Source organism: Mesoplodon densirostris, chromosome 4 (genome assembly GCF_025265405.1).
Source record: "Mesoplodon densirostris isolate mMesDen1 chromosome 4, mMesDen1 primary haplotype, whole genome shotgun sequence".
Taxonomy (NCBI): domain Eukaryota; kingdom Metazoa; phylum Chordata; class Mammalia; order Artiodactyla; family Ziphiidae; genus Mesoplodon; species Mesoplodon densirostris.
The window spans coordinates 87,136,158-87,162,705 of NC_082664.1; the positions used below are offsets into that span (position 1 = coordinate 87,136,158).

The following is a 26,548-nucleotide window of genomic DNA, read 5'->3' on the forward strand; positions in this document are numbered from 1 at the left end:
GGGTCCGCCCACGTGCTCCACCCCTTGTGTCCAAGGAAGGGGAGCTCGAGCCCCTGGGCTGGTTCCAGGTGAGGGGTGACGAAGTCTACGTATTTCCTCCCTGTGGCCTGCAAGGATTAGTCACCACTAGGGGAAGTACTCCACTTGTTCAGCCTCCTGGGGGCCTGGGAGTAAACAAAGAACATGTTGAGGTGGGGAGTAGAAAAGGGGTCTAAGCTGAATGGTTACAAGGAAATTTCAAGAAAGTCAAAGGGTCGAAGAACTGAAATCTGGAGAAACTGTAGTTCTAAAGACCCAGGTGAAGAGATAAGCTCAGAACTTCCAGAAGAGTTAGAGGGAAAAGGCCTTAAGAGGACCAATAGCTGAGTGGCAATTTCAGGGTGGCCGGGAGGAGGATGAAGGCTTGCAGAGGCTGCCCAGCCTTCCCTTGTCCCACGTCAGGGTTTCAAGCTCCAGCACCTTTCATCGTCAGCAGCAGTTTCATGGGATGATGGTGGTGTGGTGTCTGGTGCCTTCTGACCAGGCCATGTGTCTCAGGCCGGGGCCATTGGTTTGTCCTTGGTGCTGTGAATGGACTTGGGGCTGTCCTCAGAGTGGGGGCCTCTTAGAGACTCCCAGCTCTGAGGTGTCCGTGACACCGGTGAAGACGAAGACCAGAAGGTCCTCTAGGGCAGGACACAGAGTGAAGCTGAGAGCCTGAACCCTGGAGCCAGACTACCTGAGCTGTAACCTGCAGGCAGACTGTCTGTGGGACTTGGAACAGGTTACTTAAGGCCTCTGTGCTTCAGTTTTCCCATCTGTACATGTGAGGCGAATGGTAGTACCTCCTTCATAAGGTGGTTGTGAGGATTAAATGAACTAATACGTGTAAAGTGCCTGGCACATAGTAGGTGACATGTGAGTGTTTGCTAAGACTGTTGTGTGATTGTTACTGTTATTCCTCTCCCACCCCCTCCCCACACCAGGCACAGGAGACAGAGGAGTTCCTGGATCCAGCTCCTGCAGCCAACCAAGGACCCAGAAGAAGGGGGCGCTGGGCTCAGCCAGGCGTGGAGCTGAGTGTTCGCTCCATGCTGGACCTGCGGCAGCTGGAGGCGCTGGCCCCAAGTCCTCGGGGCCCTAGCCAGGACTCTCTGGCTGTGAGCCCTTCAGGTCCTGGGAAGCATGGTCGGCAGGCCCCTGAGACCTCACATGCTAGCCAGGTGAGCCCACTTTCTCCCAGCAAACTAGAGATCTCCAGGCAGCTTTAGCCAGCCTTCTGCCAACAGCTGGGGCCTGAGCATTGGTCCAGCTGTGCTTGCTCTGCCTCGGTGGGACATGGGTAACCTGAGCTGCAAAGTCAGGTGGGGCTGGCTAGGCTGTGCGGTACGGTGCTTGGGGTGCAGAAGCAAAGGGTAGCCTTTGTCCTGGGCTGGGTTCCTTGGAGGGCTCATGATATGAAGTGGTGGCTGGAGGTTGGCAGCCCAGAGTGCTAATGTAGTTCTTCCAGAAGCTCAAGAAGGCTAGTTGGAACCCAGCCTGGCTTTTCGGTGTCTGTCCTCAGAGTCGGAGCTTCCCCCAGAATTGGTGCCCACTGGATCCTTGCCCACCTCCACCTCCTCTCCCAGACCCTCACTCACGTCAGCAACCCCAGCGATGTTTCCAGAATGTGTGTTTCCCTTTGTGTGTTTCCAGAATGAAAAGCGCCCCCGGCCTCAGGCTTCCCAACCCTGTTCCTGCCCCCACATTATCCGACTGTTGTCCCAAGATGAAGGGGTCTTTGCCCAAGAACTGGAGCCTACACCCATCGAAGACGGTATTGTCTACCCGGAGCCGAGTGACAGCCCCACCCTGGATACCAGGCAAGGGTCCTGCAGACTTCTGGGGCCATGCACCACCCGCCTCTTCTTCCCTTCCCTCCGAGGGTTCTGTCTTTGCGTGGGGGGCTGGCCCCAGGCACTCAGGGCTTGTCCACCGCTGCCTCATCCCCAGTCCTGCTCACGGGTGGGGCAGAAGGAAGGCAGGGGTCCGGTGGGGCTGCTGCTCACCACTGCGCACTGCCTCCTCTCTCCCCTCTTGGCCTTTCTGGCAGGGAGTTCCAGGTGCAGGCACCAGCCCGAGGGACCCTGGGAAGAGTGTATGCCGGCAGCAGGGGCTCAGAGAAGCACAGCCCTGACAGCGCCTGCTCCGTGGACTTCAGCAGCAGTCGCCTTTCCAGCCCTGAGCATCCCAATGAAGGTGGGGCTGCAGCCCTGAGGGAGGGCCGGGACCACGTGGGTCAGTGGACTGAGGTGGGATTGGAGGCTCTGGCGACGGAGGGGTGCAGTGTGATGCTTCTCTCCCCCTCCCCCACATCCAGACTCCGAGAGCACGGAGCCCCTGAGTGTGGATGGCATTTCCTCAGACCTTGAAGAGCCAGCCGAGGGTGATGAGGAAGAGGAGGAAGAGGAGGGAGGCACTGGCCCCTACGGGGTGCAGGAAGGCAGCCCCCATACCCCGGACCAGGAGCAGTTTCTAAAACAGCACTTTGAGACTCTGGCCAATGGAGCTGCTCCAGGTGTGGTCACATTGGTCACCGCAACCTACCCTTCTTTCCTCCTTGCCCCGATGAGAGGGAGGGTCCAAGGGCAGGCCATGCCCGGGGGCTGCCTTCTAGGGGAGGCAGAGTCTGGGCAAGAGCTTGCTTCCGTCCCTGATTTCTGTCACCCTGGCAGGGGGCCCAGTCCGGGTACCAGAGCGGACAGAGTCTCGGAGCATCTCCTCACGATTCCTGTTGCAAGTGCAGAGCCCCTCACTCAGGTACTGTCCCCACAGCAGCTCACTTTCCTACAAGGAGCTCCAGCTCTCCTAACCTTGCAGTGCTCCCAATAGGGTCAGCCCTGGGCCTGGGGCAGCCTGCAGCCCTCTTCTCTCCAAGGCTCTGTCTTCCATGCCCAGCAGCATTGTGCACTCCAAGTTTTGGGACAGCTGTCCTGGCTGGCTTTGTGCCCGCCCTTCTCTCCTAGTGCCTCTCTAGTGCTGTGAGAGCTTCTCCCCGTCTTGGCAGGGAGGAGCCCTGAGCCTTCTCTGGGCCTCCTTCCACATTTCCTCCCTAGGGAACCATCCCCATCTTCCTCAAGCCTGGCAATGACATCGAGGCCAGCCCAGGTGCCGCAGGCTTCCGGCGAGCAGCTGAGGGGCAGTGGTGCCAATCCTCCAGGAGCACCCCCGGAGGCGGGGCCTTCCCTTGGGAACCCTGGCCCCCAGCAGGCAGCCCCTGTGCTGTTGCCACGACGCCGTCTCAACCCGGACAGTAGCTGGGCCCCCAAGAGAGTGGCCACAGCCAGCGCCTCAGGTGGACTCCAGAAAGCCCAGTCAGTGCAGAGTCTGGTGCCACAGGGTGAGGAGCCTGGGGGGCTCAGCTCTAGGTGTGGGGAGCGTGGAGCCCGTGGGCGTGCTAGAGGAAGGTGGCCTCACGTGGCCCTGATGTGTCACTGTGGTTGCCAGTGGGAACCCCTTAGTGGGTATGTGCAGGGCACAGCAGCTCCTGGAGAGTTGAGCCTTAGCAGCCGGGACGCTGTCCTCACCACCTGGCCTGTGTATGTATCTGTCTCCCCTGCAGATGGGGCCCCTCCACCAGGCCCGTTGCTCTTTCAGGAGATGGAGGCCCAGGGGCGCCTGTGTTCCCTGCCCCAAGCTGACAGCCGTCTGTCTCAGCCCCACTCCTACCAGAACCCCACCACCAGTTCCATGGCCAAGATATCCCGCAGCATCTCTGTTGGGGAGAACCTGGGCCTGGCTGCCGAACCTCAAGCTCCTGCCCCCATCCGAGTCTCGCCACTCAGCAAGCTGGCCCTGCCCAGCCGGGCTCACCTGGTCCTGGATATCCCAAAGCCACTGCCTGATCGCCCTACCCTGGCCACATTCTCACCTGCCACCAAGGGCCAGGCCCTTGGTGAGGCAGAACAGCCTGGCCCCCCAGCAGGCCTAGCGAAGGCTCACAGTACATCTGAGAGGCGGGCCTGTTTGGGGGAGGGTGCCACTCCCAAGCCTAGGACCGAGGGCCAGGCTCAGCCTGGGCCCAACAGTCCCCGTGCCCAGCAGCTGCCGGTCAGCAGCCTCCTCCGAGGCCCTGAGAACCTGCAGTCCCCACCCCCTGAGAAGACTCCCAGCCCTGTGGAACGCACCAGGCCGGGGGCAGCCCGGAGCCGGGACTCAGGTGCGCACAGCTCCCAGCTCTCATCTCCTGCCCCGTCCTCTCTCTCCCGTGTCTGTTGGCCAGTCTCTGGCTCCATCCCATTTCTGTGCGTCCAGCCTCTGGCGTATTTCGTCCTGTCTGCTCCTGTTTCGTTCCATTAAGTCACACCCCTGATGGTGAGACACTCCTGCCGACCTTCATGGTCTCCCTATGACCCACTCGCCCCTTCAGTGCCTTCCGGCCCCTGGGACTGGGGCTGGGGCTGGCCCTTTCCTCTGGACCTTGTTTCCTGGGTGGTGTTGGGAGGGTGTCGGGAAGGAAGGAGGCAAGAGGAAGTGACTGAGGGTGTGCGATGCTGGGTGGGGTGGGGGTAGGCCTCTCTTCCTCTGAGTGACCCCTCGGTGGGGAGGCCTGAAGGGGCAGCTTTGCTGGGCCTTACTGAGCTGTCTGTCCCTCCCAGAACCAGCCGTGAGCCTGGAGCAGTGCGAACAGCTTGTGGCAGAGCTTCAGGGCAGTTTGCGCCAGGCCGTGCAGCTCTACCACTTGGTACGTGTTGGGTACCCCCCGGCGGGAAGACAGCAGGTCAGGAGTGCTAGCTGAGTATCCGGAACATAATGATAAGGCTCTTCCACCGATGGGTGGGTGGAGCAATTAAGAACGTTCTGAATAGGTGAGTGGGTTAGAAGCCAGGCCAGGCCTCGTGAACTGAGCACGTATGGGTCATTTCTGGCTAACAGCTGGAGACATCCTCAGACAGGAGGGTGAGGTGTAGAGAGCCCACATGTCCTAGTTTGCTTAGGACCATGCAGCTTATGCCTGTTGTCCAAGTATAATTATTAATAGTATCCCTTTTCATATTCAAAACTGACTTGGCCACCCTAAACATAGGGGACAGTCCAGCAGGGGCCAAGATTTGAAAGAGGAGTTGCTAACAAGATGTAGATGGTTCCAGATCTGACAGTCACCCCCAGGGTCTGCCTCCATCCCCTAGCCTCTGGTCATACTTGCTGGTCTTGGAGTGTGGAACTCCCAGCCACACCTAGCAGGGCCTGCAGTCCCTTCTTTGGGGCAGGCTGGACGCCGGCAGGGCCCCTCCCTTTTCTACATCCATTGACAGTCCCCTCCACTGTTCCTCCACCTCACTTCTGGGGTCCTGTTGCAGGTGGCCAGCTGCAAGACACCCTCAGCAGAGCAAAGTCGCATCACCCAGCTCCTCAGAAACACCTTCTCCTCCGTGCGGCAGGAGCTAGAGGCCCTGGCTGGGGCTGTGTTGTCCAGCCCAGGCGGGAGCCCTGGGGCCGCGGGCGCCGAGCAGACACAGGCCCTGCTGGAGCAATACTCAGAGCTGCTGCTTCGAGCCGTGGAGCGGCGCATGGAACGCAGACTTTGAGTTCCAGAAGCCTGTCCCAAGTGAATGCTCCCTCGATTCCAAACTGCAGCCCCTCCTCCACTCACCAAAACCTGTGGGGTTGCTTGGAGTGGATAGCAGGGATCAGTGCTCAGAGGGGAAGCAGCTTTCCCAGCTGTTCCTCATGGGGTCCCTGTATTTATTAATTTATTTCCCTGACTGTTGCCTCACTTTCTTGGAACTCCTGCCTCCACAGCCCCTCCAGTGGCTCACGCAGGGGTAGGTCTTGGGCCTTTGTCATCTTGGTGCTGTGAGGAGTAGGAGGACAGCCTGCCTCATTTGGGGGAAATCGGGAAAGGCTGGCCCTCCCTTCTGAGAAGCCATTTGAAATTACTGCAGGGATCAGCTCCCTGGGGTGGAGCACACACAGGGTATTCAGTGGGGTAGAGGTGAGAGGTGATCTGGTATCCATGCCCTTTAGCCAACAACGGAGCTTCACCTCTACCTCCACTCCCCCCCACCGCCGCCACCAATACCAGCTGCACTCCCCTGGCTGCCAGAGCAGGGGTTGTTTTCCCCACTTGCTGGCAGTTCAGAAAGGCAGAGCCCTCTGGCCCTCTGGAGCACTCCCAGCCATCAGGAGGCTTGAGTTGATATCAAGGCCCGAGTCGCCACATTCCACTCCCGTTCCCCCTCCAAGAGAACCCTAGCATCGTCTCTTCCTGTGCCCCCTCTCTCCTGGCCGGAACTGTGGAGCCAGCTGTGGGACGTTGCTGCAGGACAGTAAAGCCCTCTGCTGGGCAAACATGAAGCCCTGGCCTCCTTCCCTCAGCCCCTTGGCCTTCCCTGTCCTCCAGCCCTGGTCCCCAGTAGGCTCCTGGAGCCGAGGCCACCTTCTCCCTGCATCCTGAGTGATGCTCAGTCAGAAGCCTGTGTTGGAACTTCCCTCATAGTTTACAGGGCGCTGGCCCACCTTCTAAGGACCTTGGCCACAGGTGAACTCTAAACACACACACACACACACACACACACACACACACAAGTTGAGTGTTCATTGCTAGAGCATTTGGCTGGCTGATGTGTACCTGGTTTCCTCTCACATCCTGCCCTAGCTTCACCAACCTGGCTCTTAGCACAGAACATGAAAAGGGAAGGGAACACACTAAGCCTGAAATCTGGATTCTTAGTGTCCACAGCCTAGCTGATGTGAGATGGCCTCAGAGGCAGTGCTGGGCACCCAGGGGTACTGGGTACTGGAGGTTGAAGAGAGGGAGGCACATGGGACTGCAGCAGGGGCCAAGAGACACACTGGAAAGGTGGTAGGTGGGACAGGTAAGTGGCAGAGGTCAGGGGACAGATTAGAATTAGAAGGGCAGTTTTAGGGGTGAGGGGAAGGAGCTAGGGCACAGTGGGCAAGTAGAGTAGGACCAAGTAGTGAAGCACTTGTTGAAGAGTTGGGGTGAAGAACATGTGTCTCTAGGCCCTACTGCTTCCTCTGCCTCAGGTAAGTCAGGGCAGCTCTACCACAGCTCCAGGCCACAGAAGTCCATTTCCGTATGGGCTCTGCTGGCTCTGTAGGCGAAGCTTAGCAAGAAATTAGATTCTGAAGGGTGCGCAGCTCTGTTTGCATCAGTCGCCTGAACAGGTGAAACCTATTTCACCCTCACTCTTCTCTACTACCACCACCTGCTTAGCCAACGTGCAAAGAAATCCTGGCCCAAGAACTCTCACAGCTGAGAGTGGACCCCGGGAGGGCTAGAGCTGCCCTTGTCAGAGTTAGAAATCCACTCCCACCGTACCCCTAACCCGCACACCAGCTGCAGTCCACTGCAAATGGGGTTCAGGCCTGGCCCTCTGGGCTGGGTTCTTGGCCATCCTCAGCCAGTCTGTCCCTCACGAGGAAGGAGCTACACTGCTGCCAAGGTTTGTGAGAAGGTGGCCGCCCTTCCCCTACCCCCAGCCCAGCGTGGGGGTGGGGGGTCTCGTGGCCGGCGCCCGCCCCCTTCTGCATGTCTGAGGCCACCGGCGACTGCCGCCCCCGTTCAGATCTGCCCTGACTCAGTTTTGAAAGCCCCTTATTTATAACTTTTATACTTTGTCCAGGCCATGGCGCTTCCCTCCTCTCCAGGTCTCACAGGGCAGAGGCTGTTTTTAACATGTCCGTTTGTACTGATGTATGAACTCGTCAATAAACACAATCATTTGCTAACCCTGGGTTGCCAGCGAGTGGGGCAGGCGAGAGGAGGCGCGGCTTCTCGCTTGCCGCGTGGATACAAAATCTGTGGTCTCCTGGGGGTGTATGGGGGTGGCCAGTTGGAAGCTGCGGACTTCAGCGGCAGTGTGGGGGAGGACGAGGCGTGGGGGAGGGCTGGGAGCCCGGGCTTGAGGCCGCAGGGAAGGGCGGGGCCTCGGGCCCGGGGCGGGGTCTTAAGAAGGGAGGGAGGGAGGGAGGGGCGGCGTCGGCGGCGTCATCATGGCGGACGCGGCTTTGGACGCCGTGCGAAGGGAGTTACGGGAGTTCCCGGCTGCGGCAAGGGGTGAGTGAGGTGGCTCGTCGGCCGCAGAGCAACTGCAAGATGCGGGAGGGGCCTTGGGCTTGCCGAGAACCGGGTCCCGGATCCGGGTGCGCCCTGGTTCTTCCTGGGCTACTGGCACCAGAGTGCACCGTGTTTCTTTTCCTCAAGGGGCGCGGAACCTCGTGCACGTGACTGGTGGCCGGCCCCTCTCTGATCGCGCGTGTGTCGCAGCCCCGTTCCCCAGCCCCCGGGTGGGCCCTCAGCTCCCCTCCTTCCGTGTTCCCGCACTTTCGTGGCTTCTTGGGGTGACTCTTCACATTATTCCCAGTCTTTACTCTTATGGCGTTCTGTGTTTCCCACCGTCAGCCGGCACCGAATACTCGGGGCATTCTGTTGTTGCCCTTCCCACCCTTCCCTGTTGTGAAATCTTTAAGGTTTCTCCCTCTCTGAACCCCTGCTGGATCGTTTCCTTCAGGAAAAGACTCCTCCAAGCTGCGAGCACTGCAGAGCTTTGGGAGAACTGGAGGCAGCTGTGCTGGAGATCCCTGGCTCTTCCCCTGCTTGGTTTTTATTTTTCTCCCTCATTCTCTTCCTTTTTTCTTTCTTTATTTTTTTTTTTTTTTTTTTTTTTTTGCGGTATGCGGGCCTCTCACTGTTGTGGCCTCCCCCGTTGCGGAGCACAGGCTCCGGACGCGCAGGCTCCGGACGCGCAGGCTCAGCGGCCATGGCTCACGGGCCCAGCCGCTCCGCGGCATATGGGATCCTCCCAGACCGGGGCACGAACCCGTATCCCCTGCATCGGCAGGCGGACTCTCAACCACTTGCGCCACCAGGGAGGCCCTTTTCTTTCTATTTTTAAGCAGTATCTTATCACTGAATAGTGACATGGGCACATGGTTTAAAAAACAGCAGACTTACAACGTAAAGTAAGCTTCCCTCCCATTCCAGGCTCCAGTATGCATCCTTCCAGAAATACTCTGTTAATATCTGCACACAAACCTATGACTGTTACATCTTTTTTATACAAATGGTAGCTTGTAAAGCACACTCTTCTGTACTGTGTATCTTGAAAATTGTTCCATATCTCTCTACTTCAGTCTTTTTCACGCCTCCTGTGTACTAATGCTGTAATTTACTTAATCAGCCCACTATTGGTAGGCATTTAGGCCATTTCCAATCTATTGTTTTCAATACTGCAACCAATACTTAAAATGAATGTTTAACCAATACTTAGTAAGCTCTTCAGGGTGCCAGGCTCCATTCAGTATGTTTAGGATACATTAGCGAACAAAGCAAATCTCTATCCTTGTAGAGCTTACGTTCTAAGTGAGGAGACAATTAACCATAGGCACACTAAATGAGTAAATTACATGATAGAAAAAAATGGGTTAGAAGATAAGTGCTTGGGGTAAAAAAGTAAAGCAGAATGAGGAGGCTCGGGATGTGGGGTGGAGGGCAGGTTACAAGTTGAAATGAGAAGGTCAGGGTAGGCCTCTTCGATAAGGCGACATCTGGGCACTGGCTTGAAGAAGGAGGGGAGCCGGGGAGCCGAGCAGACCTCTGAGAGACAAGAGGTTTCCAGGAGGGGGCACGTGGGTCAGATGCCCTATGGTGGCAGTGTGCCAGGTGTGTTCAGGGATCAGTGAGGAGGCTGGTGTGCCTGGAGCAGAATCTTTGTGCACATGTGTGTTTTTGTTGGTTAAATTCCTAATAGAAGAATTGTTGGACCAGAGGAATTGTTTGGATCCTTTTTGAAATTCTCACTTGGAAGCCCCAGGAGGGAATAGTGGCCATTCTCTAAAGGAAATCTATTAAATGGTGAAAAAGTAAAACTGAAATAATTACAGAAAGTACAAAGGGTTAAAAAAAAAAAAAAAGGCAGTGTCCACTTATTTTAAGACTCCTAGTAAGAATAACAGGGAGATTTATTGAGCCCCACGAGGTGACTGCTTAGAGGGGCTGGCATGACTGGGAAGGCCCTTTGCCAGATTCCTCACCCTTGCTCCCTTATCTACCTGGCACGTTCCACCTTGCCTCTTGAGCCAGTGAAGGAAGCATACTTCCTTTTCAGTTTTCCGGGGTCCACCAGGGTCTTCCCACTCAGTTTCAATTTTTGATCTAAAGACATTTCACTTTCCAGCTGATTGCAAGGCCCAGATGACTGGTGTGGAGACATGGTCATGAGAGAGAGCGTGACCTCGGAGGTGAAAATGAGTGCAGTGGCTGTTGGGATAGGATGTAGTAACCACCCACTGGGGACCAAGACATTCAGGCTAGACCGCAAGGATGAAAATAACACAGCAAAGCCTATGCCTTGTATAAAAGCCAGGAGGAAGGCATTCCAGTGTGAGTGAGCAGCAGGAACAACGTTTGGCACCACCTGAGTAGAGTGTGTGCTGAAGGGCAGGCACCAGACAGGAGGAAACCAGACTGGAAAAGTAGGTTGGGCCTCATCACAGAGCGTCTTGAATGTGTGTGCCAAGGCTGACTGTATTTTGTAAGGAGCAGTGGTAAGCCGTCAAAGGACTTTTTACTAGAGGTGTGACAAGATGAGATTGTATTTTAGGAAGATGACTGGGCCAGGGTGGGGGATGCTTTGAGAAGGAGTGCAGTTAAGCCAAGGAAACCAGTTAGTTCACTGCAGCATTCATCCAGCCAGGAGATTTTAGAGACTTATATTCAACCATTAAGCACATATTTACTGAGCACCTGCTGTGTGCTAGGTCCTGGGGGCGTAGGGTACATCAGTGAATAAGACAAGCATCCCTGCCCTCATGGAGCATACATTCTAGCAAGAGAGATAGATAAACAAATGAAATAAGTAAAATATATAGTGTGCTAGATAGTGAGAAATGATAAAAATAAGAAGGGAAGGGGTATAAAGATTGTTGCGGGCAGGTTACAATTTTAAAAAGGGTGGCCAGAGAGGGAAGCCTCATCAAAGTGACATCTGAGGACCCAAATGAGCTAACTTTGAATGTGGTTACCAGCAGAGGAAAGGGGTGTGTGTGGCTTGAGAGACATAGGTGGTAGAATCAACAGGACTTAGAGGTAATCAGTAGGATACCAGGAATGAGGAAGAAGAAAGAGTCAAAAAGAAGAGATTCTGGGGGCTTCCCTGGTGGCGCAGTGGTTAAGAATCCGCCTGCCAATGCTGGGAACACGGGTTCGAGCCCTGGTCTGGGAAGATCCCACATGCCTCAGAGCAGCTAAGCCCGTGCGCCACAACTACTGAGCCTGCACTCTAGAGCCTGCAGGCCACAACTACTGAGACCGCAAGCCACAACTACGGAGCCCCCGTGCCACAACTACTGAAGCCTGTGCGCCTAGAGCCCGTGTCCTGCAACAAGAGAAGCCACCGCGATGAGAAGCCTGCGCACCGCAACAAAGAGTAGCTCCCACTCGCTGCAACTAGAGAAAGCCCGCACGTAGCAACAAAGACCCAGCGCAGCCAAAAATAAATGAATAAATAAGTAAATAAGAAGAAGTTTTTGTTAAGGGTGACACAGGGCCACTATTGACCTCTGCACAGGTGGCACACCACACGATCTGCCCGAATGCACATGGCAGCCCTGGGTGTCTGAGGATGGTGATGCTGTTCGGTAAGACCAAAAGACAGTTCAGCCCTTACTTTTCTTCCAGTGGTTTTGTGTGGCAGCCTGTCTCTCCAGTTAGGTTGTAAGCTTCTTGAGATGATGCTCGGATCATCCCTTAATACCTCCACGATGGCCCAGCCAAGTCCTCAACACATTTTAGGTGCTCTCCAGAACCTTGGCCCACCCATACAAGCGTTGGCCTTGGGGCCTCAGCTCTACTCATTCTGGAGCTCCCGACACTGCCTCCATGGCTGCCTTTCCTAATGGATGCCAGGAGATTGGCCACTCCAGAGTAGGAAAGCCAGGGGTTCACTGTGAAGGGCCGGACGTGGCCCCCTGGAGGGTTTGGGTTGTGTGCTGAGCAGCAGCCCATGGCCCTGTGGACTCTTAGGGCCTATCCTGGTGTATTTATGGGTGTTTCACACTTTCTCCTTTTAATTTCCCTCCTCATTCTTCTATTCCTGGTTGTCCAGGGTCCCTTGGTCACCTATAGGCATTGCCTGGTGACACAGTGAACTGCCCAGAGAGGGCATCTCTTATGCAGGCCGTGGGGCAGCAACTGGGTACTGTTGGCCTCAACCCCCTTCCCCCGCCTCTTTCTCTCAGAGCTCAGCGTGCCTCCTGCTGTGCCCTACCTGGACAAGCCTCCGGGTCCACTCCACTTCTACCGTGACTGGGTCTGCCCCAACAGGCCCTGCATCATCCGAAATGCCCTGCAGCACTGGCCAGCCCTCCAGAAGTGGTCCCTCCCCTACCTCAGGTGGGGGCTGCCCTGGGCGGAGTGTGGGCGGTGCTTTGGGGCATCTGGGCTTGGACTGAACATCCATTCCTCTAGAGCCACAGCGGGCTCTGCGGAGGTGAGTGTGGCGGTGACCCCAGATGGTTACGCGGATGCCGTGCGAGGGGACCGCTTTGTGATGCCTGCCGAGCGCCGCCTGCCCCTGAGCTGTGTGCTGGACGTGCTGGAGGGCCGAGCCCAACACCCCGGGGTCCTCTACGTGCAGAAGCAGTGCTCCAACCTGCTCACTGAGCTGCCCCAGCTGTTGCCTGATCTGGAGCCCCACGTGCCCTGGGCCTCTGAGGCGCTGGGTGAGTGGAGGTGGGGCCCCGGCAGGGAAGAAGTGGGAAGGTGGGAGCCAGCCCCGCTTGCCGCTTCTCTCTCCTTGCTGATGACGGCCCACACTCCTGGCTCCACGGGGTCAGCTCCCTTGGCCTTGACTTCATTTCGATGAACTACTGAAGATGGCTGCCCTTCCTTCTGCTCACCCACCGCTGCCCTTTCTCCCCGCCCAGGTTCTGGCCCAGCGTCACTGTGTGGTGGTAGTTCCCAGCCTGGCCTCTCCTAACTCGCCCTCTTTTCTCTGACCCACAGGAAGGATGCCTGATGCTGTGAACTTCTGGCTGGGAGAGGCAGCTGCAGTGACATCGTGTAGGTGTCGGGAATACAAAGGTGGGGAGGAGGTTGTGGGGAGGGAAGGCGAGGTGGAGAGTAGAAGGTTGGCCTGCAGGGAAGTCGGACTGATTGATCTCTAAGGTTTCTCCTGGGATTCTGGGGCTCAGGCATAACAGAGGGCCTTCCCCAGCAGCTCAGGTGGGCGAAGGTGCCCGCGGCATTGGGCGCGGGGGACACTGTTTCTTGTAGGTCCCTCGAAAGCACTGAAGGCCAGCTAAGTCATGGGGTAGACTCAGAAGAACCCTGTTTGTGCAAATTCCCCTCCTGGCGAGTGTCAAGCCCCTGGCATCTGAGATGCCCGAATGCCTGCCAGACTCCTCTCCTTGGCATCCCCCTGAGCCTCCTCTGACTTTGCGTGCTCTTCTGTCACACCGTAAGCTGTCTTGGGGTGCAGGGCCCCAAGTGTGAGTGTGTGCCCCCTCCTAACCCTGCCCACTGGGCCCTCTGTGTCGGCAGTGCATAAGGACCACTATGAGAACCTCTACTGTGTGGTCTCGGGAGAGAAACACTTCCTGCTGCATCCACCCAGCGACCGGCCCTTCATCCCCTATGGTAGGGGATGCAGCCTGGAGGGGCCGGGGAGCAGGTGGCCCAAAGTAGAGGGAGGGCAGTGGGTAGCCCTGGGTGGGCTGGACCCCAGGCCTGAGGTGTGGACACAGCATCTCCACTGCACTAGGACTCCTGGCTCTCTTGCCCCTGCACCCAGGGAACAAGTGGGAGTGGTGGGCAAGCTCCAGGCCCTTTGAGGGTGCCCACAACTTTCTCCCTCTGGCTTCAGAGCTGTACACACCGGCAACCTACCAGCTAACCGAAGAGGGCTCATTCAAGATGGTGGATGAAGAGGCCATGGAGAAGGTGTCTGCCTTGTTCCTGGGCCCCGGGACGGGGGAGGCAAGGAACCTGGGCTCTGAGGAACAGGCACAAAAGAGATGGGGAGGTGGTGCTTTGCTCTGAAGAATCCCTACATCTGGGCCTCCCAGTGCCGAGCAGGGCAGGGCCCATGGTGTTTACCTCCAGGGACAGAGCTGGAGGGCCTGGGGGCTGTGGGCCTACCCCCTGGAATCTGCTGTGTTCCCAGGTGCCTTGGATCCCACTGGACCCCTTGGCTCCGGATCTGGCCGAGTACCCCAGTTATAGTCAGGCCCAGGCCCTTCACTGCACCGTGCAGACTGGCGAGATGCTCTACCTGCCCGCCCTGTGGTTCCACCACGTCCAGCAGTCCCATGGCTGCATGGCCGGTGAGGGGCTGCCCAGCTCACCGGGGGGTGGGTGGGGAAGCTTAGGTTAGAAGGGGGACCCTCGTGCTCCTGTCTCCATTCTCTCCACAGTGAATTTCTGGTACGACATGGAGTATGACCTCAAGTACAGTTACTTCCAGCTGCTTGACTCCCTCACTAAGGCCTCGGGCCTCAACTGACCGAGCCCTGGTGAACATCGCCAAGGACAACTTATGGAAAAGGCCGTGCCCCTCCTGAGCCAGTCACCTTGAGAGGCAGCCTGGAGTCAGAGGTGCTGGCTGCCGGCCCAGCTGGGCTTAGGGACAGCTTCAGAGGATCGGGAGGACCAGGAGGCGCCAGGCAGGTCTGAGTGTGGGCTACCAGGAAGCTGGCGCACAGGTGAGGCCGCAGCCTGTTCGGGAAGCGGCGTGGGGTTCAGGGGCGGCCCCGCCTCTCACCAGCGCCGTGACCTGGGGCGAGTGACTGCCTCACAGCCTCAGTGTGCTGTCTGTGAAACAGAGAGAACGACGGTTCCTACCTCATGGCGTACTGGGGATGGTGTCTGTAAGGATGGCACCAGCCTGACGCGGAGGAAGTGTTTAATAAAAGGCGGCTATGATTCACGTATGTGCTAAGGCTCCCTCGTGGTTGCCTTCCGTGTTCTGGTAAGGGCTGGAAGGTTCAGGTAAACATTTCAGGGTGACCCTGCTTGGGGGTGAGGGCTGGGTCCAGGCCGGGGCCTGAGGAGCTCTCTGCAGCCGAGACCTCTCTGTCCCCGACCGCCGTCACAGCCTCTCTGGGGCAAGCAGGCCGACCTCAGCCTTGCTGTCACTCTGTGGCACGAAACTCGTTGACGCAGGGCCTGTAAAGCTCTCGCTAGCTTCACTCTGGCCTTGTTTGCTCTCCTCCTCCAGCTCCACGGCAGCTGGTGGGGTCTTGTTCCCTAAGGGTCGCCCTTGTTTCCCTCACAGCAGGCACGGATAGGAGGGGACAGAAACCCCTGTCCCTCGTGGGTCTCTACACTCGCTGTCCCCACCCCGCCCCCTTGCCCCAACCTGGCCCTGAGGACGGAAGAGCCCCCTTCCCCGGCCGCCACCCAGCATCCAGCTCCAAGGTGGAGGCAGCCCGGCATGCGGCTTTGAAGGGCTGTTTCACAGAAGAAGCCACAGCCCTGCCGGCTCACGCTGGGGCCCGGGGCGCTTCCCTCAGGTTGGCCAAGCACTTCAGTGGAGACCGGGCGGTTCTGTCACATTGGCACCAGGAGGCTGTGGAAGGCCCTGGGGCTGGGGACGCGGCTCGCGGGTTTGCTGCCGCTCTGGGGCCCGCTCCCTGCCTTCCAGACCTCAGCAGCCCCTTCAGCCGCGACCCTAGCCAGACCCCCGCGGCCTCTTGCTCAGCCGCTGACGGCGAGCTCTTCTGGGGGCCCCTCCTCGAGGTCCAGGCAGGGAGAGCAGGGCTGTGGGGCCCAGCAGGCGGTGGCTGGAGAGGATGGGTCTCGGGGGGTGCTGAGCCCCCATCGCGAGGGTGTCAGTGGCTCTGTGTGGGCTTAAGGTGTCTCGTCTCCTGGACGGGCGGCTGGTCCGGGAGTGGGTGTGGGGCTTGGGTGGAGTGGAAGCAGTGGGCAGGAACCAGGGAGGAGCTTGGGACCTGCTGGGACATCGCTGGCCCTGGGTGAGAAAGCCGACAGTCCTCAGCCCTGCAGGTGCTGCCTGTCATTCCTTCCTTCAGAGGACTCTCTGCCTCATGGCTCTGGTAAGACCTGCTAGGGCACTGGTCCCTGCGGGGCCTGGTTAATGCTGTTTCTTGAGGGAGCTATGGGCTTCTCCAGGTGTTTGCCAGCCTTGGACAGGGCCAGGGAGCAGAAGCCAGGGAAGAGGCAGGGTCTTGGGAAGGAGGATCATTCTGTGTTTTTCCTGCCCTAGAAATGGGCTCCAGGCAGAGCTCCCTGGCACCATGGATTTGGGCCCTGAGAACTCAGCCTCCCAGCTGCCGTCCTGGGGCCCCAGAGGAAGTGGCCGCTCCTGTATTCTTTGACTCAGTTGCTTGGGACGTGGGGGCCCCTGGGCTGATGGTGATGGATGAGCTTTTCCAGCTCTGCCCCTGGACTCCGTTCTATCAGGCCCCTTCTGCAGCAGGGCTGACGACCAAAAGGAAGTATCGATTAGCACAGGGTCTACATCCCCATACCCAGGGTCGTGAGTTTGGATGGGGCCACCTGGGGACCATCTTTAGCCTGACCTTGTAGGACCTGGAAGACTGGACAACCAATGGGTGGTCTGAGCTGATAATTGCTGTCCCTAGCCTAGTGGAGAGCCCATTTCCAGAATTGTCTTGTGGCCAGGGATGCAGAGTACGGGAAGCAGCTCAACCAGGGGGACCAAGGACAACCGGGGCCCTGACATACCTCTTCCCTTCCCTCTGTAGCCTTATATCCACACCCCCTTTGCTGCCCTGGGGTCCCCCCGCCACCCAAGACCAGCCTCAAGCCTGCTCAGTAAAGGGGAGCCAGGGTTGTGGGGTGGAAAGAGTAAGGATGTACTGTACCAGGAACTGGAAGCAGGTAGGTGTGGGAGTTGAGAGCACAGTCAAGCTAGCCTGCTCCAATCCTGGCCCTGGGTCTTGGGCAAGCAACGACTTAGCCTCTCTGTGTCTCTGTTTCCTTGTGAGGTTGGTCATAATAAGTAGTCCTCGTGCATAGGGTGGTTGTATGATTAAATCGAGTTAATCCACATGAAGCGCTTGGACCAGAACTGGTGCAACGTGTTGTGTAAGCGTAGGCAGGCGTCATCAGGAGATACCACAGCCGCCTTTTGGCTCAGGGCTCTGGTGGGTGGAGGACAGGCCTGTGGCTGGGCAGGGCTGGTCCTTTCGGTTCAGGATTAGGCCTCGAGGTGTCACCACAGCCTCCCCTTTGGGCCCATCAGCCTGTAGTAAGCCTGTTTCTCTCTCTCCTCTGTAGGCAAAGGTGCCTGGGACCTGCTTGCTCACCATTCATGTCCTGCAGGCCCATGGCCTGCCCTCCAAGGACCTAGGTGAGTGCTGGGCCCAGAGAGGGCAGTGGTTCTGCAGCTGGCTTCAGAGTGGCGCAGGACAGTGGGAAGAGACGCAAGTAGGGCTGGGCGTGCGGCGGGTCCCAGAGAGGGTGCTGAGAGGAGGTAGTGGATGGAACGTCGAGGTCAGGCCTGCACCTCCTGCCTCCCAACCCAACCCCATTCCCTGGGTCTCTAGGTCTCCTGGGGCTGCCTGTGATGGAAGGACGTGGGCTCTGGGCGGCTGGGCTGTGAAGGGCTCTTGGCCAGCACTGGACGCTCCTCCTTCCTTCCCACAGTGACCCCCTCTGACTGCTACGTGACTCTCTGGCTGCCCTCGGCCTCCAGCCAACAGCTCCAGACGCGCGTGGTCAAGAACAGCAGAAACCCCATCTGGAATCAGAGCTTTCACTTCCGAATCCACAGCCAGCTCAAGGTGGGCAGGCATAAGCCTGGCCCTGCTCCCTGACCCTGCTCCCTGACCCACCCTTGTCCCACCCCATCTTCCTGCAGCCCCCTCACTCTGTTCCCCTTTCAGAACATCGTGCAACTCAAAGTCTTTGACCAGGACCTTCTGACCAAGGATGACCCTCTGTTTTCGGTGCTGTTTGACGTGGGGACTTTGCGGGCTGGGGAGTCCCGGCGTGAGAGCTTCTCACTGAACCCTCAGGCAAGGCTGTGTGAAGGCAGTGGAGGGCTTCAGCCCTGGGGAGGGGGGTGCTTTGGAGGGTAGCCAGGTACATGGCTTTCTTCTCCAGTGAGTGGTCCAGACTTCCCTGGCATCCCAGAGGCCTCTGTCAGCGAGGAGCTACTGTCCACCAAAGAGCAGTCCTGTCCCCGACCCTCTGTCTTGTCCCCTAAGCCAAGGGCAGCTTTCTTGGAGCAGTCCAGGGAAGGTGGACAGTGGCTCTCCTCACCCCTGGGACTGCAGCTACCCAGGTGTTTGCGTTGGGACCTACACACACGTACTCCTCACTGTTTCTAACTTGCTGCTTTCTCTCTACAGGGCAAGGAGCAGCTGGAAGTTGAATTTCGGCTGCAGAATCTGTAAGTCGGGCCATGGGGCAGTTCCCGGGTGGGAGTGATTCCTTCTGGGAAGGACAGAGCCCAGCGCACCCAGAGCCGACACCCTTCCCTGGGAGGCATCAGGGTTGGAGGAGGAAAGCCCAGACCTTGGGGGATGGGAACCTGGATTCTCGCTAAGGGTCACTGGGGGCTCTTTCCAGGACCGACTGTGCTGAGCGCCTCGTCAGTAATGGCATCCTGGTGGTGAGTCTGGAACCCCTCCCTCGTGCCCTGTGCTCACCCTTCTCCCCAGGCCTGAAGCTTGGGCCCACCACAGGGGTCGGGTAGCGCTGTTGCTGGCGGGTGGGGGGTGGGGAGCGGGGGCGGCTGGGATTTTAGTTCCAGAGGCTACACCCAAGCAAATGTTTGGTGACTCAGGGCCAAGGTAAAAAGGTGCTGAGGAACAAGAACCAGGGTGTTGGGAGGGTGGCATCTCCAGCAAGGGAGGGGCTCGAGTCTGAGGGGCTCTCTTAATGACCCAGGCCCGGGAGCTCTCCTGCTTGCATGTTCGACTGGAGAAGGCCGGGGGCCAGCAGGGTGAGTCCCCGAACCATTGGGATAGCCGCCGTCTCTCAGCCCTTGTCTTCCCCTTTCTAAGGGGACCCTGGAGGGAACCTTGCACTAGCTGCCCCCAGCTCTCAGCCAGGAGCAGGGGTGAGGGGATGAATCCATGCTGGGGCTTTTTCTTTTAGTCCTCAGAGGGGCTGTGGTGGGACCCCATCTCCCAGCCTAGGTCTGAGCCAGAGCTCCATCTCAGTGGGTGGTGGGGGGAGTGCCCCGCCCCGCCCCGCCCCCCAGGCCCCTTAGGCAAGACAGGGGCCTCTGTGGGCTGAGATCCCATTCCCAGCCTCTCTGCTCTGGTTCCTCTTTCCAGGGTCGGAGGGCGGAGTTCAGCTCGCTGTTCCGGGGTCCTATGAGGGTCCGCAGGAGGCCTCTGTGGGCGCCGGCTCCTTCCGCTTCCATTGGCCGGCCTGCTGGGAGCAGGAGCTGAGTGTTCAGCTGCAGGTAGTGGGACGTCCTGGGCACTAAGGCCTGCAGAGCCCTCCACCCTGCTTCCCTCGGCACCTCCTGCCAGCCTGTTCCTCTGCTCACCCCGAGCCCCCTCCCCATCACTCCCTGGCAGCGTCAGGCATCCTGGGAAGTGTGGGGTTGACCTCAGCCTCCTGTCCCCCTTCCGGCTACTTCTCTGTCACTCCCGGGGCAATTGGTGAGGCTTTGCTGGAATGAAAGGGTGGAGATTCTTAGGTCCTCTTCATCCTTCCTGCAGGATGCGCCCCAAGAGCAGCTGAAGGTGCCTCTGAGGGCACTGCCCTCTGACCAAGTGGTGAGACTTGTCTTCCCTACATCCCAGGTACTGGTCACCCAGAGGAAGAAAGCCAGATGTATGGGTGAGGCTGGGCCCAGGCCCCAGGCCTTGAAGGGCTGGCCTGCTTCTCTAGCGGCTTCTGTCCTTGGGCCAGGCCCTGGACAAATGCCAGGCCAGGCTCTGGGGAGAGGGGTCCTCTGAGCATCCCTGTCTTCAGGCCTCAGGTCTGGCCCCTGTGGAGATGGCTGGGGCCCAAGGGAGCATGTGGCTGTCATGGGACGTGGCTTGGGCTGGATTGAAGGAAATGGGGTGTCCCACCTTTGTGACTGGGGGCTTCATGGTTTTCAGGAGCCCCTGATGAAGGTGGAGCTGAAAAAAGAAGAAGGGTGAGAGGCCGGCTGGGCATTGGGAAAGGTCACGGGGGACAGCAGTGGGCACTCAGCCTGGAGGAATGAGCAGGCACGGGGCGGCCCCTAGCAGGCTCGGCCACCGTGAATCCTCTCTGAGATGCTCAGGGGTTTGCTCCTAGGCTGGGGCCTGAGGTGCTGGAGCCTTGGCAGATGAAGGCTCTTCCTGTTAACTTTTTACATGCATTCCTGGTTCAGTCAGAGGGGTGTGTGCCTAGCCCAGTGCCTGGCACGTGGGAGGCACTTGATAAATGTTTGGCTGGAAAAGCAGATGGAAGGTGGAACAGTGGTTAGAGGCACAGAGGGGGCAAGGAAACCAAGAGGAGTGCAGTCGCAACCCTTCGGGGCCTCAGTTAACCCTCAGGAGATGGGAGGAACCGCCTACACTGGCCTTGCACATGCCTGGGGGGCACCATTCCTGTCCCCTTTAGAGTCATTTTTGGGTGGGTGAGGGAGAGGCTGAGAGGAGGAAGTGGATCAATGGCGTTGGGTCCCCCGCTGGAGCCTCTTCAGTCACCGCTTTCCTGGTCCTGTGAATCCACTGTGCTGCTTCCCCAAGGGTGTCCCCGCCAGGGTCTGGGTTCACCTCCCCCTCATGTCCACATGTCACACGTCAATGAGGACACAGGAGCAGGGGCGAGGGCTGGAGAGAGGAGAGGAGAGGAGAGGAGAGAAGGGTGGCGGCTGGCTTTCTGGGGCAGGCAGGCCGGCCAGCTTCTCTTTCTCCAATGAGGCCAGGAGCTAGCTGCCTCATGGTCCCTTCCTTCCCGCCCAGACCGAGTGAGCTGGCGGTGCGGCTGGACTGCGGGCCCTGTGCCGAGGAGCGGGCCTTCCTGAGCAGGAGGAGGCAGGTGGTGGCCAAGGCCCTGAAGCAGGCCCTGCAGCTGGATGGAGACCTGCGGGAGGATGAGGTCTGGGGACTGGGCTGGATTGGGTGGGCGTCCTCGGGTTCAGTGCTGGATGCTGGGACCGGTTGTGCCCTAACCAGACCAGAACTGGTGCCGAGCCAGCCTTGGACCCTGCTCTGCTTCCCTGTGCCTTGCTGTTGTCAGGAGCTTGATCACATCTGACGCAGAGCAGTGCGTGAGGCCTGGGGCATCTCCTAGGGCTTCCACTTCCTAGAAAGAGGGAGAGAGGTGGCCATGTGGGAGACTTTTGAGGTGGCCCTGGGGCTTCAAGAAAGCAATCACCAGACTCCTTAGGGGCTTGAGGTGAGGAGATGAGGCCTGGAACTTGTCCATTTCTCTTGGAGTTCTTAAGACCAGACAAGCCTGACCCTTGCAAGGCTACTTCTGGCTAGACCTTCCTTAGCAGACCTGACTAGAACTGGCCCCAAGAGCCCTGATCAGATCTTGACTAGCCTTAGCTGTGGGTGAGCTGAGTGGGCACTTGGCTTGCTACCTCTTCTTCCTGTGGCTTGGCCTTCCCCTTCCCTAAGGCCTCTCCAAGCCTGGCTGTTCTCTCTTCCAGATCCCAGTGGTAGCTGTTATGGCCACTGGTGGTGGGATCCGGGCCATGACTTCCCTGTATGGGCAGCTGGCTGGCCTGAAGGAGCTGGGCCTCTTGGATTGCATCTCCTGCATCACAGGGGCCTCGGGCTCCACCTGGTGAGCTTGAGTGTAGGAGCCTGGGGGTGGCTAGTTGGGTTATGATAGGAGGGTGTGGTGGTAAGGCTCTCTCCGACTCCACCGGCCTCTCTGAGCAAACTGGAAGGGGTGGGAGAATGCACGTGCCAGAGAGAAAGGTGCTTAAGGGGACCCTGGAAGGTGTCTTTTGGGCCGTTGTCCTAGCAGAGAGAGTGAGCCCAAGGCGTGTGATGGGGGTCCTTGAGTGACAATCCCTCTGGCTTTGGCTTTTCCCAGGGCTTTGGCCAACCTCTACGAGGACCCAGAGTGGTCTCAGAAGGACCTGGCAGGGCCCATCGAGTCACTGAAGACGCAGGTGACCAAGAGCAAGCTGGGCGTGCTGGCCCCCAGCCAGCTGTGGCGGTACCGGCAGGAGCTGGCTGAGCGTGCGTGCCTGGGCCACCCGACCTGCTTCACCACCCTGTGGGCCCTCATCAACGAGGCGCTGTTGCATGACGAGGTGTGGGGAGTGGGGCAGAGTGGGGCTGGTGTGGGGAGATGGGGGCAGCCAAAGCCAGGGCAAGGTCCAGAGATGGGGAGCGGCCCTGGGCCGCAGGGGCTGGGAAAGGCCCCGGGAAGCCCTGGCTTTAGGCTCACACTACCTTCCCTCAGCCTCACGACCACAAACTCTCAGACCAGCGGGAGGCCCTGAGCCGTGGCCAGAACCCTCTGCCCATCTATTGTGCTCTCAATACCAAAGAACGGAACCTGACTACCTTTGAATTTGGGGGTGAGTAGCTCCAGAATCGTGACCTGTGCTCTCACAGTTGTTGGGGTGACAGGTAGCCAGGCCTGTTGTGAAGGTGGGTGTTAACACCCCCCTTTTCTGGGCCAGGTCCCGTGCTTTCCAGAGCCTGTCATCCTGTCCGAGTCACTCAGGCTTTGGGATGGGGGCAAGCGCCGTGGGTCCCACGCTCAGGGGACCCACAAGGCTGAGCCTCCTGATCACGAGGCTGCCCGACGCGGGGCCCGTGGTGGGTGCCTTGGTGCCTGAGGGGCTCAGGCCGTGGGCCCCGTGGTGAGGCTGTGTGGCTCTTCACAGAGTGGTGTGAGTTCTCCCCCTATGAGGTCGGCTTTCCCAAGTACGGCGCCTTCATCCCCTCTGAGCTCTTCGGCTCCGAGTTCTTCATGGGGCGCCTGACAAAGCGGCTTCCTGAGTCCCGCATCTGCTTCCTGGAAGGTGAGCGGGTCTGGGAGGTGGGAGAAGCCAGGGTTGTGGGGAGAAGGGGCCTGGGGGAGGTGGTGGGCTCGACTGTCCCAGCTCTGTCACTGAGACGTTTCCTGGTCCCAGACGGGCTGTGGGGAAGGGTCTGGGTGTGGTGAGGTGGGGGACTCTTTCCCACTCGGATCTCCTCCTCAGGCATCTGGAGCAACGTGTACGCAGCCAGCCTCCAGGACAGCTTGTATTGGTCCTCCGAGCCCAGCCAGTTCTGGGACCGCTGGGCACAGGCTCAGGCCAGCCTGGGTAAGCGACCGGGCTCTTCCCCGGGAAGGATGGGAGAGGCAGCCAGTGGGGCTGTATTTGGGGAGTGTGGGGTGGCTCTCTCCTCCTTTGTGAGTCCACAGAGGCTGGAATAAAGGGTCCCTGTTTCCCCCGTCCTTGACTGCAGACAAGGAGCAGGTCCCCCTTCTGAATATAGAAGAGCCTCCCACAGTGGCCAGCAGGATAGCTGGGTTCTTCACTGACCTTCTGACATGGCGTCCACTTGCCCAGGCCACCCACAATTTCCTCCGTGGCCTCTCTTTCCACAAGGACTATTTCCAGCATCCTCACTTCTCTGCCTGGAAAGGTATTGCTTTTCTTCCCGGCTCCCAGCTCCCCAAACTCTTCCCATGGCCACCTGAGCCTTGGGTCCCTGGTCCAGACATCTGCACTGTCCAGTCCCTTGGCCCCAATTCGTTGTGGGTTCAGTTCTCTGGGTGGCTTGGAGCGGGAGCCCCTTTTCCTCTCCTTACGTTGGGGTCAGGGCCCATCTGTGGAGCCTTGGGAGTTGAGGTGCTGCTTTGGCAGGAGAGGGCAGGAGCCGGATGGCAGAGCCTCCTTCTAAAGCAGCAAGGAGCTGGCATTAGGCTGGAGGGGCTGGTGCCTTTAGCACCAGTGACAGCTACTCTCCCCCCGATCACCCCCCACCTTTCCAGCCACCAAACTGGATGGCCTCCCCAACCAGCTGACACCTGCAGAGCCCTTCCTTTGCCTGTTGGATGTTGGCTACCTTGTCAACACCAGCTGCCCACCCCTCCTGCGGCCCACACGGGACGTGGACCTCATCCTGTCACTGGATTACAACCTCCAGGGAGCCTTTCAGGTGGGCAGCGGGCAGGCTTGGGAGGCGGGGGCAATGCCAGGCCTGGCCTCAGCCGGCCCGACATCCTGACTCTGGAGACATCTGCTTTGGAGTCTGGTATCTGGGACAGCTTCCCTGTGAATGAAAGGCTGTGGATTCTGTGAACTCTCCTCCAGGGGAACTTACTCTGCTCAGGAAGTTGGCGTGATGGGAAGCTAGCAGTGTTTTAAAATGTATTTTACTTTAAATGTACCTGTACCCTGTTTGGTCCTGAACCCCTGGGACTCCTTGCTTTGAGTTTCTGTGTTGGTCCCGTGAAGGATTTTTTTCTCCCAGTTGCAGAACCTGGGAGTCGTTAGCAGCCCAGCTCCGTTGACACCACAGGGGCTGCCATAGAAGGGCTGCCAGGTTTAGAACATTGACCCCAGCCTGGCCTGTTGGGTCCACTAGCGTCTGGCTTGGCATCTGGGCACTCAGTCCCGTGTCTTAGCAGACCTCCACGTTCGGTCAGCCCAGTGTGGAGGACACTGGGAGCCCCTGGGCCCATCCCGCTGATGCCTCTTCTGCCCACCCTGCAGCAGCTGCAGCTCCTGGATCGGTTCTGCCAGGAGCAGGGCATCCCATTCCCGTCCATCTCACCCAGCCCCGAGGAGCAGCGCCAGCCCCGGGAGTGCCACCTCTTCTCGGACCCTGCCCGCCCTGATGCCCCTGCCGTGCTGCACTTCCCGCTGGTCAACGCCTCCTTCCGGGAACACTCAGCCCCAGGTGAGCCACCATCCTCTGGAGCCCTCCTCTATCCTCTAGGCCTCCACCCAGGTGACCCCAAACCTGCCCTCCATCCCCAGCGAGGTTGCCTCCCATGGCCGGCCTGCACTCTCTCCACAGGGGTCCAGCGGACGGCCGAGGCGCAGGAGGCCGGGGAGGTGAACCTGTCTTCATCCGACTCCCCCTACCACTACTTGAAGGTGACTTACAGCCAGGAGGACATGGACAAGCTGCTCCGCCTGACGCACTACAACATCTGCAACAACCAGGAGCAGCTGCTGGAGGCCCTGCGTGAGGCCGTGCGGCGGCGCAAGCAGCGCCGGGCCGAGTGATGGGCGGGAGGATGCCACGCCCCAGCCCCACGGCCCCTGACTCTTTTTCAGGCTCCCTTCTTGGCCGCCTTGCTGCTCCGGTTGAGTTGGGGTGGAGACCGTCATCACCAAGTTCAGAGCCTGTGGCGGTTTGGACGACCCAGTTGTGGTCGCCAGCCCTCTGAGGGGCTCACGAAGGTGCCCAGCACCACCCAGATGTGGCACTGAAGCCACCAGCACCCCTACCACAGACACCCTGGGGTAGGTTGAGGGTTTTAAACGGGCTGGGGCCTCGTCTCCATGATGTGGCTGGAGAAGATTCAGAGGTTCTGTGGCAGCCGGGGTAAGTGGGGCAGTCTGGGCCAGATTTGTGTACGCACACAAAACCCCGTGACCTGAGTGTCCTTTCCCTTCCTTGCTACCTTGAGCAGCCGTACAGAGTGAAATAAATAGAGCATTTTATGTATTACAGAGGCCCGTACAAACGTGAGGCATTATGGAGATCACTGTCATTGCTTCCAAGAAGGGACAGGTCATCCCACCTCTTGGTTACCCATGGCAAGGACTGGTTTAGGAAACAAAACCTCTCCCCAGGCACCTTATAGAGCTGGCAAGTCAGCTTGGGCTTCCCCTGAGGAGCAGGCTGTGAGCTCATGGCAGTGTCTACTCCACTCCGGCCCACTCTCTCCAAGCAGAGAGGTGGCCAGTTTAGCCTGGGGGGGGGCGGGTCTTGCTGCTGCAGCCCTGGCCCTGCCCAGGTGACTCGCAGGCAGTGACAGCCAGCACCCCTGTCTTCCTCACCCAGGGACTCAGGCAAAGGGCTGCTTCCTGTCCCATGATTGATTGATAGGGGTGGGCCAGACCTGGGATCAGATGAGCCAAAGACAGACCAGTGCTAACGGTGTGACTTCAGCAAGCTGTGACCTTGGTGGGGCCTGTCGCCTGTCTATTCCAGATGTTGGTCCCAGGGGTCTGATAGCTGGGTCTCCTGGTCCCCTTGAGGGTGTCCTGGCTTGTAGTCCTGAGGTTTGGTGCCACCTGCAGGTTAGCTTCAGGGCCCAGACCTGTTGGGAGAACAGGCAGGTGGAGTGAATTTAGGGCCTAGCTTCCCCAGAATCTTCTCCAAGCACTGGTGCCCCAGGCCTCTGCACCTCCTCCTAACATTGATGTGGGATGTGGCTACTGGGAGGCAGCTGCAGGAGGGACCATGATGTGCGGGGGGGATGGGAGATGACTGGTTCCCATGATCCAACTCACTACCTCTGTCTGCCCTGGGCATGTGGCTGGAGGCACAGAGCAGAGGAAATGGCTGCTCTGATGACCTTAGAAGCCACCATATCCTGGATAAGGCCTGTTGACTCAGCAGCACATCATCTGAATCATAAATTGGAAGCTGTAGGCCTTGCAGGAGTGGATAATTATCAGACACCACAACTGGCTGCCACCCCTGCTGTGATGTGAGTGATTCC

At 58.7% G+C, this 26,548-nt stretch overlaps 3 protein-coding genes across 4 annotated transcripts in view; all 3 read left to right on the top strand.

The window, feature by feature from the left end:
• Nucleotides 1–7,713, top strand: part of MAPKBP1 (mitogen-activated protein kinase binding protein 1) — a 51,828-nt gene extending 44,115 nt beyond the window's left edge. Inside the window, exons 23-31 of one of the 2 annotated variants that reach the window (XM_060096665.1) lie at nucleotides 966–1,202; nucleotides 1,675–1,841; nucleotides 2,072–2,217; nucleotides 2,339–2,536; nucleotides 2,694–2,778; nucleotides 3,075–3,358; nucleotides 3,581–4,177; nucleotides 4,617–4,702; nucleotides 5,319–7,713. In XM_060096665.1, coding sequence (XP_059952648.1) covers nucleotides 966–1,202; nucleotides 1,675–1,841; nucleotides 2,072–2,217; nucleotides 2,339–2,536; nucleotides 2,694–2,778; nucleotides 3,075–3,358; nucleotides 3,581–4,177; nucleotides 4,617–4,702; nucleotides 5,319–5,546 — 2,028 coding nt within the window. In that variant the 3' untranslated portion in view covers nucleotides 5,547–7,713. The remainder of the gene's footprint in view (nucleotides 1–965; nucleotides 1,203–1,674; nucleotides 1,842–2,071; nucleotides 2,218–2,338; nucleotides 2,537–2,693; nucleotides 2,779–3,074; nucleotides 3,359–3,580; nucleotides 4,178–4,616; nucleotides 4,703–5,318) is intronic. The other variant, XM_060096666.1, reaches the window with a different exon arrangement.
• A 249-nt stretch (nucleotides 7,714–7,962) lies between these two features.
• JMJD7 (jumonji domain containing 7) lies at nucleotides 7,963–14,909 on the top strand. The gene is made up of 8 exons (XM_060096667.1): nucleotides 7,963–8,041; nucleotides 12,223–12,376; nucleotides 12,452–12,705; nucleotides 12,989–13,045; nucleotides 13,526–13,621; nucleotides 13,848–13,924; nucleotides 14,148–14,307; nucleotides 14,398–14,909. Exons 1-8 carry the CDS (start codon nucleotides 7,978–7,980, stop codon nucleotides 14,484–14,486), a joined length of 951 nt encoding a protein of 316 aa, XP_059952650.1. The 5' UTR covers nucleotides 7,963–7,977; the 3' UTR covers nucleotides 14,487–14,909.
• PLA2G4B (phospholipase A2 group IVB) lies at nucleotides 14,520–26,324 on the top strand. The gene is made up of 21 exons (XM_060096083.1): nucleotides 14,520–14,531; nucleotides 14,614–14,685; nucleotides 17,246–17,318; nucleotides 17,615–17,751; nucleotides 17,854–17,985; nucleotides 18,322–18,362; nucleotides 18,542–18,584; nucleotides 18,863–18,917; nucleotides 19,255–19,385; nucleotides 19,648–19,731; nucleotides 20,035–20,072; nucleotides 20,869–21,004; nucleotides 21,564–21,700; nucleotides 21,956–22,178; nucleotides 22,331–22,448; nucleotides 22,761–22,898; nucleotides 23,079–23,183; nucleotides 23,329–23,508; nucleotides 23,858–24,024; nucleotides 24,582–24,768; nucleotides 24,889–26,324. Exons 1-21 carry the CDS (start codon nucleotides 14,520–14,522, stop codon nucleotides 25,098–25,100), a joined length of 2,421 nt encoding a protein of 806 aa, XP_059952066.1. The 3' UTR covers nucleotides 25,101–26,324.
• The last annotated feature ends 224 nt before the right edge of the window (nucleotides 26,325–26,548 follow it).